This window comes from Aythya ferina (genome assembly GCF_964211825.1).
Source record: "Aythya ferina genome assembly, chromosome: 19".
NCBI classification, from domain to species: Eukaryota; Metazoa; Chordata; class Aves; order Anseriformes; family Anatidae; genus Aythya; species Aythya ferina.
Window position 1 is genome coordinate 4,522,152 of NC_140309.1, and position 15,817 is coordinate 4,537,968.

The 15,817-nt window shown below is 37.1% G+C and overlaps 1 protein-coding gene across 6 annotated transcripts in view; it reads right to left on the reverse strand.

Moving 5' to 3' along the window:
• GTF2I (general transcription factor IIi) overlaps nt 1-15,817 on the reverse strand; it is a 79,657-nt gene that overhangs the window by 10,670 nt on the left and 53,170 nt on the right. For all 6 annotated transcript variants that reach the window (XM_084492921.1, XM_084492926.1, XM_084492923.1 and 3 more), the window contains exons 16-30: nt 13,108-13,179; nt 12,189-12,372; nt 11,817-11,875; nt 10,127-10,198; nt 9,407-9,590; nt 8,868-8,926; nt 8,125-8,208; nt 7,553-7,648; nt 6,690-6,755; nt 5,673-5,856; nt 5,012-5,064; nt 3,162-3,272; nt 2,321-2,404; nt 1,313-1,496; nt 220-248 (exon numbers count right to left, since the gene is read on the reverse strand). In XM_084492921.1, the coding sequence (XP_084349047.1) occupies nt 220-248; nt 1,313-1,496; nt 2,321-2,404; nt 3,162-3,272; nt 5,012-5,064; nt 5,673-5,856; nt 6,690-6,755; nt 7,553-7,648; nt 8,125-8,208; nt 8,868-8,926; nt 9,407-9,590; nt 10,127-10,198; nt 11,817-11,875; nt 12,189-12,372; nt 13,108-13,179 (1,521 nt within the window). The remainder of the gene's footprint in view (nt 1-219; nt 249-1,312; nt 1,497-2,320; nt 2,405-3,161; nt 3,273-5,011; nt 5,065-5,672; nt 5,857-6,689; nt 6,756-7,552; nt 7,649-8,124; nt 8,209-8,867; nt 8,927-9,406; nt 9,591-10,126; nt 10,199-11,816; nt 11,876-12,188; nt 12,373-13,107; nt 13,180-15,817) is intronic.

Here is a 15,817-nt window from a genome sequence, read left to right on the forward strand (position 1 = left end):
AACGCCAATCTTACACTGGTCTGTAAATTCTTCACGCTGCTCTTATGTTAATTGCACATGCATTTGTAGCCAGGAATTTCGATTTTAATGACAGAGACAAGAGTGCTGTATGTAGAATTTAACCATGATGGGGCCTCCTGCCACAAAGCCAAAATGCAGAAAGCTGGTCTTGGTAAGTTACAAAAATACATTTGCTATCTGTGTCACATAATTACTTACGGTTGTTAATCACAAGTCCTGGAAATGGTCTGTAAAAAGACAGAAGAACAGAAAACATGCTGACTCTAAAACATACTGCATGGGGTCTCTCTCTCAAGACTTCCTCACCCAGCAATTTGGTAACAGAGATCACACTTTCTAACAGAAAGTAGTACAAAACAGGAGGAACAGCTCTTGAGCACAGTGGTTCGTTCACTAGCATTTTGAGAAACAACATACACAAAAAAATCAAAGTCCTTCCCCCAGTCATGACTAATAAACATGGAAATCATGTCTTCATGAGAGCTCAATGAAACAGAACGTATCTAGCAAGAGCCCTTTCAGTTTAGAACTCTTCTTGGTTAAGGGTCAAGAATTCAGACTCCAGAGTAAAATTTAAGAAATCTCTCTCTAAAGAAACTAAAGTTTTCTGTTTCTTGTGAAGCAGACTATGATTTGAGAAATGACAAAAATTAATACCTTTTTGGTTTTAGTTCCTAAACCTCTTCTTAGTATGATTTCCACATTTCATCTGTTCTGCTTCACACATACAAATATACCTTGCGTACACATGTAAATGTGTCTTTATGAATATACATATAAATTAAAATTCATTTATATTGTAATTGTATAATGCTGTATTTTTAAAATGTTGTAGATGAAGTCATTTTATAGGAAAAAAATATTTATGAAAAAGCTTACCTTAACTCAGGAATCTTAGTCCAACCAAAATACTTCAAAAATAGTAATACTACCACAAACATACTATTTACTGCCAAGAGCCAACAAATTTCAGACCAGGAAACTGCCTCAGAGCTTGGTCTTATAAATGGGACAGCAAGGCCCACAGCACTTTAGGACTCCATTATATCGTAGGAATAGATTGCATCTCAGAAGACAGCTTGCTTTAATATGCGGTAGTAGTAATATTCCCTTTGTCCTACTGCTATGAACATCTGGGCTTCATTTGACCTGATGTGTTGTTATCCAAAAGAGTCGTATCTTCCACTATTTAAAGATGCACTGCAAATTCTACTCTTTCAATCTGAATTTATTAAAGCTACGGGGCTGTCCTCACAAGGTCTGTACAATCTGATCAGTGACAACCACGTACCGAATGACTGTAAATTTGATAAACTCTGATGATTCCAAAATCTTCCTCATCGAGCTGATTTCCAGATAACTGGGAGCTTTAAATGCCACGCCAGGAGGCATCCCATCCACCACCACACAGCCAGGGTTGATGGTGATTTTCCTATATGGGACCTTCACAGGAAAATTCATACCAATGGCTTCACCTAAGCAAGAGAGGTCACATTTATTTTCAAGCTTATTCATTTATGATTACATTGAAGGAAAAGAAAACACAGATGATTAGGAAACTAAATGCAAACACAAGCTTTCTATTGGATCTGAAAATGAAAATCCACTTGACTATTAAATCATTACAGTGTCAGAAACAGATGTTTTGGATTACACTCATGAACATTACTACAAGACTATTTAAACTCCAAGTCTGACAGCTCACCATATAAAGAACTCAGATTTTCTTTTTTTCCTAAAAATGGTATAGAACAGGCTATCTAAGCAAGTAACTACGTGACAAAAACCAGTAATTTCCTGCAATGCCCACAAAAGGCAATTCAACACAGCACTAGCAAAGGAATTTCAGATAATGAAGCTCAGGTTATTATTGTACAGTGCAAATACACAGAAAAAATAAAGAAAACTATATGGAGCAAAAGGCTAACTTGTGTTTTAAAAGTTAAAATTGCTCTAGTGTCAAGTATTAATAGCTCGGGACTACGAATCCCTAACAAGAATCATGGTTTGCAAGCAAAATAACTATTTCATCCATGTTTACACAGAAAGAAACAGGATGTGGGGGGAACAAAGTTATCTGTGCTCTTGGGATTTTTTGTTCAAAACACCAGGCAATCCACTTCCCTTATAAAAGATTCTTTTTGAGGTCAGAGCACAACTTTCATACACAATTCTCAAATTTCTTACTTTTAATGATAATATATATCATCCACTGTAAGTGATGATTCAGTAGCATCCCCATGAACAACATTTGTTCCATTCACACCTATGTAAAAATGGGGGACTAAGAAGCATTTACCAAATTTCCGGCTAAACAGATCATTTACTTGCTCTCTCAACTGTCTGGCCTTTTCTACTTTTGAAAGCCGCTCACTTTCATCATCTGAAAGAAATTGTTAGAAAAGCATTAGAATTAAGCACATTTTTTGAGCATGTTTACTCAGAGCAGGCATATCCACGTGCTTCAAAACAGACCATGTCTTGTTCTTAGTTTTAGTGGTACCACAGAATTGTACAAATATACAAAAATGGATGGTTGTGAAGAAATCCATGAGAAGCTTCTACGTATTTACATGACCAACATTAGATTTATTATTTAGAGATGATTTTGTAAACCTAAACTAAAAAAAAATAATGTTTTATTTTCTTACATTGCATATAATGGTGAAGGAAAGCTAAAAGTGCAGTCAGATCCAATAGATGGCCATGGCATGCAATGTTACTTGTTTCTAATGAATGCAGTGTATGCCTGAGAAAGCAGTCATCAGTGTTGTTTAAGACAAACCAGTTCAGTCTGTAGGGTTATTCAATTTACTTCAAGTTTGGATCTCTTGAAGTTGCCAAGGAAGTTACAAATCAGTGTTTAATTTATTACATGAGATAAAAAGGGAAAAATGAGGATTCTTCTTGACTAGGGGCTGGACCAAGAATATTCTAAAGATGTCACTGAATAGATATTCATAAAAGCTAGAAAACATTTAACATCTCAGTAGAAACAGAATACTAAATTATGCTCTTTGTAGACTGTACTTGTGTCACTGTGAACCAGCTAGATTGTAGAAAAACTCCAATGGATGAAACAAATGTCATGAAGAATGTAAGCACAAGGAGTGTGATATGAAACGAGACAGTATACACACCTGGTATAGTTACTTGAATAATGTTGAGATCTTCAACACCTGCAGCTGTGTTTACCACTGTATTCGTTGTGGAGCTTGCTGTATTGGCAATATTAGATGAATTATTTTTTCCTAAAAGTAAGAGATTCAAAAAACAGTTGTAGAGCCCAAAATCTTCAAAGTCATATATAAAGCAAATACTGCAAAATAACAGAGATTTGCAAAGTTTTAAAACAGATCCAATCTCATTTGTAAAATGAGGCAATCTTCCAATGAGACATGCTTATCGAAGATGCACACCGTGTCTTTGCAATTACAAATCCAAGAGGGGAGAAAGGGCTACATTAAAAAATGTTAATCTTTACTTAATGGGTTTTATAAAAGACTATTAAGAAAAAGAAAAAAAAGACTACATGGAACATATGGAACATGTATTTTGTTACTTGTATTAACAAAAAAAAATGCAGTACTTGCAGTTAATTCAGTAACACCTACAGATCCGTGCATTCACAGAATAAATCTCTTGCAGTTGTATTTGTGAGCCACACTGTCCCATGGCACAAACTAGCACAGTTTGACTAGCTCAGTGGAATTAATCAAACTAACTGACAATTTCCTACTGGCTATCTGTGCACATCACCCCTGGAAAACTTCTGTATTGGGTTTACATGGCAAGGTAGTGGTAGCAGGGGGCTGCAGGGGTGGCCCCTGAGCAGAGCCCAGCAGCTGCCCCACGTCAGATAAGGGCCAGTTTCAGCCAGCCCCAAAGTGACCCACTGCTGATCAGAGCTGAGCCAGTAAGCCATGTTGTTTGCACCTCTGTGAGAGCACATTTAAGAAAGGGGGAAAAAAAACCTGCTGTGCAACAGCAGCTGGGAGTGTGAGGAGTGAGACACAGCCCTGCAGCCCCCAAGGTGAGTGCAGAAGGAGGGCAGGAGGTGCCCATGGGAGACCTGTGCTGGAGCAGTTTGCTTCTGATGGATGGACCCCGTGGTACAGAGCCATGTGGGAGCTCTTATTGAAGAGCTGCAGCCTGTGGACCCCCATTGTTGAGTGATCTCCCTGTCCCCATCTCAACCCTCGAGCCCTTTGCATTGTATTTTCTCCCTCTTTCCCTTTGAGGATAGGGGGTGAGAGAGAGGTTGTGGTGGAGCTTGGCTGCCCAGCTGAGTAAAACCACAACTTCTCATTTGGAATGACTTCTGTATCAGGAGCAATTAATTTATCTCTAGAGCTGAACTACTCCTGTGAATTGCACATCACCTGTTACATTTTGATGGAAGGCAATAAAGCACAGATTAGGAATGATAATTTTATTGTGGATAACACAGTTTTAATACTCTTTTGCTAAAGCTATATTCAAAGGGTAGCTGCTAAGTGCTTTTCCCATCTCATCAGGGCAATCCAGAAGCCAAGGTTTTTGACATACCACATTCTTTTGCTGAAGAGAAAGCACTGTAACATGCTTTATATAACATAAGCTATGTATTGAATGCTTTTAAGGTGTTCAATTACAAAAAGCTGCTCAGAAAACCAGACATAGACATGCCAGAAGATGAAATAATGCAAGAATTAGTGAGCTATGTAAAAACAAGTAATGCAATAGTTTGGAAATGGGTGGGGGTGGGGGAGGGGGAGGAGAGGGAGATAGAGAGAAAGAGATCTACTGTGGGTATGGACCAGTGGCACAGAACTTTAGGCTTTGCCTCAAATTCAGCTTGGATAACAATCTCCTTGCAAGTTAAAAACCAACCAACCACAATATAGAACGAATCTTTCAGGAATTCATTAACACCAAGCAGCATTCTTGATTTGTATTCAATCCTTGAAAGAGACTGTTATCTAGGACATTAAGCAGATGTGAAACTCACTCTGGGGACTTTTAGCAGAACTTTCCTTAACTGCCGCCTCAAACATCTCAGGCCTGCAAACAGATTGAACATTTCATGTGTGACAATAAAATTACATTCATTTCATCAGCATAAAAGAAAAGGCAATTTTCTAATATTCATTTTTTAAAGACATGAACTAACCGATATCATAAATACTGTTATTTCTCTAGGTCAAACAGACAGACAGGAATGCAACGGCTGAGAGGCTCCAGAACTTCCCCTGCTTGTTTCTACATGGGCACATGGATTTCTTACCTGGGATAGGTTTAGATAAAACAATTCTTATAACACCCAGTATAAATCTCCACTTCTCAGCCCTTAGTACATTGCTGATAAATTTTAGCTCTGGCTAAGTCGTAAGTCAACAGGAACTAAAACAGTGATGTCAGCACTGAAATGGGCTAAGAAATCTGGACTTGCTCTTCCTCCCTAAACAGGTCAAGTCAGAACAAAGAGAGCTGACTGTAACTCACTCCACCTCCACAAGAGCTTTCTGAATATTTGCTCATTTACTACAAATATTCCAGTGTGTATTTGAGACTGGAGAGAGTAATTCAGTAACTTGGCATCCTAAGTTTATTTTTCATTCTACAATTCTTTTCTAAAAGAATTGATTATCAAAGAGATGCAGGACTCTTACTTTTTAATAATGAATTTTATCTTAGATTTGTTTCTCAGGATCTTCTCTAGTCTTGGAATTCCAAAAGTAGACGGTCGTCGGAATGGCACTCCCTCTGGTAGGCCTTCCACATAGAAAACCTCTGGGAAGGATTCAAATAACGCAAACGGCACCTTCACTGGTTCACTCAGCCCCAGCGCTTCCCCTGAAATGCAACAGAGCCACTAATCTACCAGCTAGACAACTGATATGTTTATAGAGTGGAAAACACCTCAGGTACAAATAGCATATAATAGTTGGCACATACATACTAGGTTAGGTGGAAGAAGCAGGCTTTGATTTTTTTTGGTGACAGCTATAAGTAGGCAGGAAGAAAAACAGTCGCAAACATAACTCATTCTCTTGCAGTAGATCAGATCACAATTAGCAGTTGAAAATATTAGCTTTTATAGGCAGCTTATGCCGCTGGCTTGGCCTGCATACAAGACTATCCTTTGTACTCCACTTTGTTACAAGCAATATATTCTGCCTCTGTCTTTCCTAGAGACTAGCACCAGTGGCAGGTGACATTAGTGCTCTTGTTCTAAGAACTGCACTGGTAAGATTAATGACTTCAGATTCCAAACAACTTGTACTAAAAGAAATACTGGGATACAATGGGGCACACACCTCTCCAGATACCGCCCATAACATGTCAAGTCACGCAGAGGCTGAAGTCATAGAAATTCCCATTCATAATCAGGGTGAAGAATGCTTAAAAAGATGTGGCAGGATGTCGATTCACTGTGTCCCTGGGTCATTAAAGAAGCAGCATACAAACCACAACTTCTCCATTTCCAAACCCAAATAAAATAACCAGTGGAAATGAGACACAGAACTGCAATTAACCTGCATGAGAATGAACTAAAATGAGAGAAACTGACTAAAGTATGCAAGGATTGTAGGACCTTTGGAAGAAATAAGTGGACTTATTGCTCATATGCCTAACTGTATGCATATAAGAAAGACATCCCAGTAAACAGGAATTAATAAACTTACCACATTTTTCATTAAAAAGATTTTCAACTTTTTGCTTTAGGTCAGTAATTTTGGCATTCCATGCCTCTGTCAGAAGGAAATGGGAACAATTAAATCAACACTCACGCAGTGAATCAGTCCTTGAAGAATATTTATAAAGTAATGTCATTACAATTGAAAATAATCCCAGAGTGATCAAAATTTACAAGGCAAAAATTACACATCTCAACCAACACCCAAAATAGTGGCAGAAAACTCTTCATACATTCAGTGTAATAACCCTAAGACACATGTCCTTCTCGATGTCACTTCCAGTCCTGTCTGGCCTTTACTGATTTTCTGGAATTGGCAACCCTGGAGAGGTCTAAAGCTGATCTTGCAAAATCAACTCTGACAGAGCATGACTCACTGATGTTAGTTCAGATCCATCCTAGTTCCTACATACTCCTCGTGTACTCATGTATCCCTCTCTACACAGTGAGGTTCAGTATTTGAGATTTGTGGAGGACTTATTAAGCTTATGCACAATGTAAGATCTCAGCTCAGTTTAAACACCCTCATGGTACTGTGCACCAGACAACAAATCCAAGACCACAGTACTATGAAATAACAGAGCAGCAAAAGTCTGGAGAATTTGATTCTGAACTTAGGTTAATAAGATTTTAATGGATCCATGATGCATTTGTACAGCACTCTCCAAAAATCACCCAGGATATCTCTGAGGCATATTATTCCTGATGACTGAGAACTGAATGTACATGAAAATAAGTAGTTCAGTCATTTCTTACTAAGAATGAATTCAAAATATCCCTGATGTGAAATCACCAGTATTTTCAATAACAACGTTAATAGAACGTATGCATGCTAATTCCTACAATATTTACCAAAAGAAAATTCTCTTCCTCGTGGCTTGAAACTCATATTGGACCCATTGGTTTGAGAATTAGTTCGAACATCTGTCGTTTGTGGTTTATTGAGACCTGTAAAAAGACATTATATACAGAGATCAGAAGTAAGCTATCACATAAAAAAACAACAAATCAAACTTGATTACTAGAGAAAGTTTAACTTCTGAATCAAAAAAAAATATCTTTTAGAACTTCTTCAAGGATTGTAATTAGGCATTTGATACAATTGCTCACATCTGTCATTTCTCTGCTCAGGACAACATTTCCCACATCTCTGCTTGGAATAAAAGGCCCAAGCAAGCTGTCAAACTTGAACATTTTATATAACCATCATCTGCACAGAATCCAGTATTATTCAGAAATGAAAGATAAAACTGTTTCCATGAAAGATAAAACTGTTTCCATATTGAAATGTATCTGCAGCCCTGAAATCAAACTGTTTGCCACATGAGGTGCACATAGAAGTTAATTATAGGGTATGAGAACATAGAACAGAATATTAGAAGACCAGAAAAAGATAAGAAGAGTATTTAATATTTCTTCCATACCTTCATCAACAGTAACTTCTATTTCTGGGACCTTTGAATTGCTTGCAGGACTCCGTGATCTTTTTAAACTCTTTGGACTCATTGCTAGAAAATAATGTAGTAAAAGCTGTAATGCACATTCTACAATACATAGTTTGCAAAGCTAACAAAAAAAATAACTGTATTCTGAAAATCCTAACAGACTGACTAACCTGTGTCCGTACTAAGTACAGTCTACGCTCTGAAATCTGAACAATATAGTGAAGCTCATGTCCTTAAAAAACAGGTTTAATGCTCTTGAACCAAGGCAGGTATCACACCTAAAGTTTCACTTCATTATTTTAGGACAGGAGATATTTTTGGTTTTAAGTGTGAGGGAAGGCTTTGGTACTTTTTACTACCAAAAATTTAGAAGCTAGTAATTTTCTTATTTATAGAAAACAGAAGATTTTTCTTTTTTTATGAATCTTCATTGCTATTTACTTCACATAAAAGCTGTAAGTTGAACATATTTTAGACTGTTAGTAGCAAAATAGATGTTGCAGAACTTGGGTAAATTCGATTTTCTCTATTGAAATAGCCTTAAGTAAAAGAAAAAAAAAAGTTTGAGTAACTTTTAAAATAATAGCAGTTTTAGACTCTACCATGCTAATTCTCCTTAAGTAATGCCTTTTGATTGTGACACCTGTGTTTTTGAACCACAGAAGTCTTCCAACCCAAAGTATTTATGAATTGATGGCAGCAAATAATGCTTAATTATTTACCTTTAGTGTTTACTTTACTAGCCAGTCCTGGTGGCAAATAGGAAGTGACAAGCTCAGGCCTAAAAATTGAACAGAACACAATTCAATCAATTACATATGCAAAATATCACAAATTTCTTGGAATTAGACCAGGTTCAAATTTAAAAAATATCATCACTCTATAATAAAATCCTGCCAGAAGCATGCGTGACTCTCCATCTACTATAACAAGAAAAAGTTAGAAAACAAAGCTATATATTCTACTCTATAATTTTCTTCTGAGTTTACTTTAAAAAAAAAAAAAAAAGAGGAAAAAGAAAGAATAAAGCTTCCAGATACAAGGCCATTTTTTCCCTAGATCCACGATGCACAGAACACACAAATTATGCATTTAAATTTTATAAGGAAGTTACATCCTTTTATGAGATGAACTTATGGGCAAAATATTCTTTCTGTTTCATGGAAACAGAACTTAGCTAGCATTTAAAACCTAAAGTTGCTGGGAAGAAAATTAATTAACTTCAAAATCAGGCATAAAAATAACTGAATTAGAAACATACTTTTTAACAACAAATTTGATTTTGCCACTCCCACGGACAATTCTTTCAAGGCGTGGAATTCCAAACCATGTGGGACTCCGGAAGGGGATTCCTTCTGGCAAGCCTTCGACATACAAGTACTCAGGGTTTGATTCAAATACAGGATAGGGAACCTTCACTGCCTCTGAAATCCCCAGAGCTTGGGCTGAAAATAAAGATTTATTGATAGTTTACACACTCAAATGGGTGGTATTTTATCTCAAGTGATTTTAAGAAGCTTGGCTTACAAAAGCTCTTCTACTCAGAGATAACAAAAAAAAAAACAAAAAAAAACAATTGAAATATTTAAATAGATTTTCTATTATTTTCTGTAGAGTATTTTCAAGTGGGGACTTTGTCCCTTTTGCTACAGATAGATAAAATCTGTTACCTAAGCCTCCTGTACCTAATATGTTTTTCTGAGAAATTCCTTCATCCAAAAGCTTTCTGTACATTTGTCATACAACTGGAAAATTATCTGTCATACAATCAGAAAAACTACGGCCTAGGATGTTGCTCTAAAGTAATTCGTATCATTTATAGGGAAGAATCAGTAAAAAGTAGGTAAGAGAAGTCAAGATTCTGTCTGACCTAGTACATTTCTGATGCCTAAATAAGTGCAGTAAAAAATAAAACTCTTTTTACAGAATTGTTTTAAAACACAGCAGCATTATATGACAGTTAATTTAACATTTAACTTACCAAATTTCATATTAAATATCTCTTCTACTTGCTTTCTTAGCTTTGTGATCCTAACGTTCCAATCTTCTTTCACTGAAAAAAGAAATGGATAAACTATTACCCAGTGTATCTAGAACTGGGTTTGCACACATTATTTTTCAGCAAAAGAACTTGTAAACTATGAACACAACCAAGTAGGAGTAGGCAGGGACATGCAATAAGTAATGACAATGGCAACTTAAATGATACACGTAATTCCCTTTTTGTAATGGAAAATCTGTTTAAATGTGGTTAGAAATGTCAAACATTATCCTAGGTAGGAGAACTTGTGCTTCAGAGCCTTTAGATGTAGGAAGGAATCATTCCAGTGGCTTTTACAAAGTTAGAATTAATTAATTCTAGTGCATAAGAATAACACCCTTTAGAACAGAAGACACAGATTTAAAAAGTGCTCCGCTAAAAATTTTAATTAGCTTAAAAAATAACCTTCAATCCTATCTTCTACTACAAGTAGTCAATTACAGGAATGCTAGATAGAGCTGACAATTTGTAGCTTAGGTAGAGAGCAAAGGATGCTCTAGCAGCAATAAAATGCATTTCTTCACTGACAAACGGCATAATTCATTACTTCTCATCATAACCCACAAATAGCAATTAACTGTTACTGAGCAGTGAATACCATTCAGAGTTGTGGAAAGCACGCATGAAGAATTCTAAAGAGATTTTTTTCATTTATTTCCGAATGAGATGTTCAATCATATTTTTGGATTTTTATTTATTTATTTATGCATTTTAAGAATGATGACCATTGCATGTCAGTTCTTTCAAAAAGAGAATTTTATTAGATGCTTTTTTACTGCTGTATCTTTTATCTGCTGTTATTATTCTATTGACAAAGTGTTAGTTATACTGTCAAATTTGACAATAAACAGAGTTTTGGTAACAAAACAAAACTCAATGCTACCTTATACTTCTGCTCCACATTGAACAGTCTTTTCTACTGAGCTACCCTCTTTTGGAATAAGAACCTTCCTCTCAAAATTCAAACAAAGTCCATAATACTGAGTGATTATATAAGAAGACTATTGCTTACATAATTATTGAATCATATTCTTTGCCCTTTTTTCTTGCAGAGAACTCTATACAATTGTTTCTTGAAGTCACAGTTTGTTTATCCGGTGAAATATGTGGGGAAAAACCTATGAACCCCTGGGTCTCAGTTTGTGTTACTACTATAAGCCAATCCACACTTAAAAATATATATATATATTTGGACTATACACTTTTGTAGCAAGAAAGGAGCATTCTATTGTCTCAGGAAATTAAAAGGTAAATTAATCTGGATCCTTTTCATGTTTTAAAGGCACTTTGTGCTTTCAAGAAGTCATTAACATTCTTTACAAACAGAGGCCTGAAAAAAGTCCAACAAAATGAGCTACGAAATGCAAACACCCAAGCCTGGTATCAGACCAGGATAGCAGCCCTAGTTCTCCTGGGCCGTGAATACGATCCATCCTAGTTATTCACACTGCACCGCAATTCAGAAATCCACCCATTTTTATGGTGATTTATTTATTCTGTTAAAAACTCATGGAAAGCATGTCATGACACTTATCACATAAGGATCACCTCTTGAAAAATGTTGTATTGATCCAAATTTATTTCTGCACCGATCCCTTACATTGCCACTTGGAGACAGCACCTGTCTTACCTGGTGTGTTTGTCCTGGGCTGAATAACTTCGGTTGAACTGAGGGTTAGCAGCTCCGGCCTGCAAACACAAAGCAAATAATCTACCTATGCTTCACACTAAAGAAATAATTCATACTTTTTTACTACATGAAATACAAAGTTTCGATTTTACTATTGTGAATTTCGCTCTTGTGAAAATGCTACAAAGATATTTTGGAAGACTCAGCTGGATTTCAAATACCCACTTTAAAATGCAGAATATTTAATATTGCCTGTTGAGTAAATAAAGACTGAATGTTTCATGACTTAATGAAACTGAGTGCTTGATTACATAAATGGTGTTTGTTTGGCCTCTTTAAAAAATAAAAAATTAGGTATTAACTAATGCTTACCTTTTGATTACGAACTTTATTCTGTTGCCCACTTGAATTATTTTTTCAAGGCGAGGGATCCCATACCAGGATGGACTCCTAAAGGGAATGTTCTCTGGCAGACCTTCCACATAGAGGTCAGTCGGATGGGCCTCAAATTTCTGGTATGGAACAGCTTTAGGCTCGGTGCTCCCCAACGCCTCGGCTGTTAGAACAAAACCAAACCAGTAACTGGACAGTTTGGCCATCTCTCTATTCAAAACTAGCTTTATGAGAAGCCACAAAATCTCCATGCTATTACAAGCATGATCTTAGAACCCGGGACAATGCAGGAGACCTAAATCCAACAGAGTCCAAGTCTCAGCACATCAAGAACACAAGCATTTATCACACTGTGGCGTGCTGACAGTGAGCAGTCACAGCGCTACGCTTTGTTAATGGATTCTTCCCTGGGTATAATGCAGTGGTTTTATCCAAATTTTTAAAACTATTGTTGAGCAACATGCAACATTTTGTTCAAGTTCTTATGAAGCTGACCATTTTTTATTTTGGAGAGACCATAAAAATTCACCAAACCCAGAGATGTTCTGGTACTAGTTTTATGGTAGTGCAATGGATATAAATAAGTAAATGGTTGTTTTATTCACCATCAAAGGTGGAAAACAAAAACAAAAACAAAAACAACAACCAAAAAATAGTAATGATTTAAAAGCAATTAGAAAAGCTATACATTTAAGATTTATATATCTTTCTTTTACTATGAATGTAACTTGTATAAACAGTAAATGCTTTTGTTTTTCAGTCAACTGCCAGGATTTTTTTATTTTTTTTTAAAAGATGATGATCAAAGGTGTCATTCATGTTGACATTCAAAGGAAATAATGAAAGCAACCCTCAAGAAATACAAAGCCATAAAAGAAAAGAATAATTCTGTGCTCACCAAACTTCTTACAGAAGAGTTGATCTACCATCTTCCTCAGCTTGGTGATTCTAGCGTACCACTCCTCTTTCACTGTATTTGAGGGTAACACAAAACGAAGATAACACTCCCTAATTATTTTGGTTTTATTTTCACTTGCATAATTTATAGTAGGCGTAACCATGATGCATTATCAGGTAACCCAGAAAATACTCTGCTGGGGAAGTATGGATTCAATCCCCAATTAAGAAAATTGCTTATCAAAAATGACAGAATATTAAAGCTGTACAAATATCCACTGAACCAGAGACTTGCCCTTGCTAGAAAACACACACAGCAAATTGGCATCAAAAACTGCAATGCTTTTATCCGCCTTCAATCTGTAAATCCCTTTTGTAGATGGGATTATTTTTTTTTGCCAGTTTCATCTCCTAAAACATTATCTTGATACTCTGTGCAGAATTGAGCAAGCATATGGTATGAAAACTTGTTTCCATAGAATTTTCACTAAGCACTGAAAATCCCTAAGCAAGCTTTTACAGTAGGTGCAGCATCAGCTTGCTCCCTGCTGTACATTCATGCTGAACTGCCTGCATCTATTTCTCCCATTGTTTGTGCACAATGCTTATTAAATGGTCCCTAACAGCTATACCAAATGACTCCAGTGATTTTGTTACTCAACTTGGAATGACAAGCAGCTCAGTTCCAACTCTCTGAAATGTTTCCTTACGTTACTTAAGACATGAGTTAAGTTGTAATTTAGGCACAACCCAGCATGTGGCAGCTCAGTAGAGTAGCATATCCTGGGGAAATAAAGCAAGCTTAAATCCAATTTCTCATCATTTTATCACTTGAGCTTCTTTGTTCATTCGTTGATACATATGCTTCTTCAGTAGAGTTTGTCACAGTTTTGTACCTGAATGCTTAAGATTTGGTTCTCCAGCAGACCAACAGAGCACCATGATAATATTATTTCTGTCTGATTGGTAGCAGGAATGGTAACAGCTTTTGTTCGTGTTTTGTCATGTGTCATTTGGGATCAAAGCACAGGTAACTCTGTTTTTACCAAGAAACCAGAGAGCTGCCAAGCTGTGGCTTTGGTTTTTAGCATGCACAAACAAGAACTTCTGTTGCATAACTGCATTGCACCACGCTGCGTTATCTTCAGAGGCACCTGTTCACACTTCGCTCACTTCCTGAGCCAAATCAGTCTTCTCAGGGCTTCGGGGCTAAGGCTATTTTAAGAGCCTTCCTGACCAGCCTACTTCCCCCAAGAACACAAATGCGAATCATCTTCTTCCTGCCAGTCAGAAACACGCCTTCCATACCCACCCCATTCCCCTTCTGCTGGGGACACAGCTAGTGGGGCTGTGCAGACACGGAGCAGCACGCGGCTGAGGAGATGCTGACCTACTGCGAAAGGGGGGATCCAAACAGGGAGAAAACCGAGGGAAAGGAGGGTCAGGCAACTGCTGTGTGCTGAGGTGGGGTCCCTGAGATGTTGTCAGCAGCTTTCACAGATGTTCTCGGAAGTAACGCCGAGGTCGCACGTGGATGTCAGCATCAATACAGATTTGTGAAGACAGGCACAATAACGGGGCTGCTCACAACATCGCAATCCAAAGGGATTGCCACTGGTTTTCTTAGCTACAGGGCTTTTGCAGGATATGTAACATACCTGCTTTGTCTTCATAATAACCATATTAAAAACAACAGAGAAAAGGGCTAATTCAGAAACCCACATAAAAGGACAGTTAAGTTTAAGACTCAATCATTAGCCTACCTACTATTTTATAGTCAAATTTGGTGCTCAAAGGAACAGTAGGTTATTAAGACTGAAAACACTAAGTTAACTTATACTGCAGGAAAGCTTTAATTTCTGCACATCTTAAAGAGACATCCTTCAGACATAATTTCTTTGCTTAATTTAGATCCTCAGTGTTCATTTTAAGTACAGTCCTTGATATGCCTTTTATAACAGAGGACTACGAGTATGTAATGCAATATAATGGTGCTGCAGCAGTGCAGATACCACCACTTACATGCTTGTGTCCCTGTCTGAACTCTGAGTTGTTCTGGTATTACTAAAAAAATCACAGTTCAGCCAGGCTGAGGTTGTCAGCCAGTGAGCATTTTGGGGTTGGGAGCAATTTGTTACCGTTGGTTCACGCATACGAGCTTTCAACACTTGGCTTACTTGGACAATTAAAAAAAAAAACCTTGAAGCCCAAGAGACAGTGAAATACAACCGAGGAGCAAATCAAGTCCAGGCAAGTTACTTTACCAATTATTTCCTGTGCAAAGGCACAATTCTTTCAAAACATCATTTTTTCCATACTCTTTTTTTTTTTTCCCCAGCTTGTGGGGAAATGAGCTGGTGGGCTCAACTGGAACAAAAACCTTTTCTTGCAGTTTTGTTTTTACACATCCATTTTTGTTATCTTTGGATGGGTGCTCAGTGGACAAAACATCTCAGAGCAGGCACCTGCTGGTGGCAAATGACTCAGGTGGCTTTGCCACTACGCTACTACTAGAAAGCAAAGTCCCATCATCCGAGCAAGTCACTATATACGTGTCTATTCTGTCTCTAGAACCAGTGCATTCATTACTGCACTCAAGTTAATCTAATTTTGGCAAATACCACGTGTAAGCAAATATTCCATGATAGAGACAGTTCCCTAGCCGTTAAACTGTATCAGCTATAGGAACTATTGGCATTTCTCTATATTTT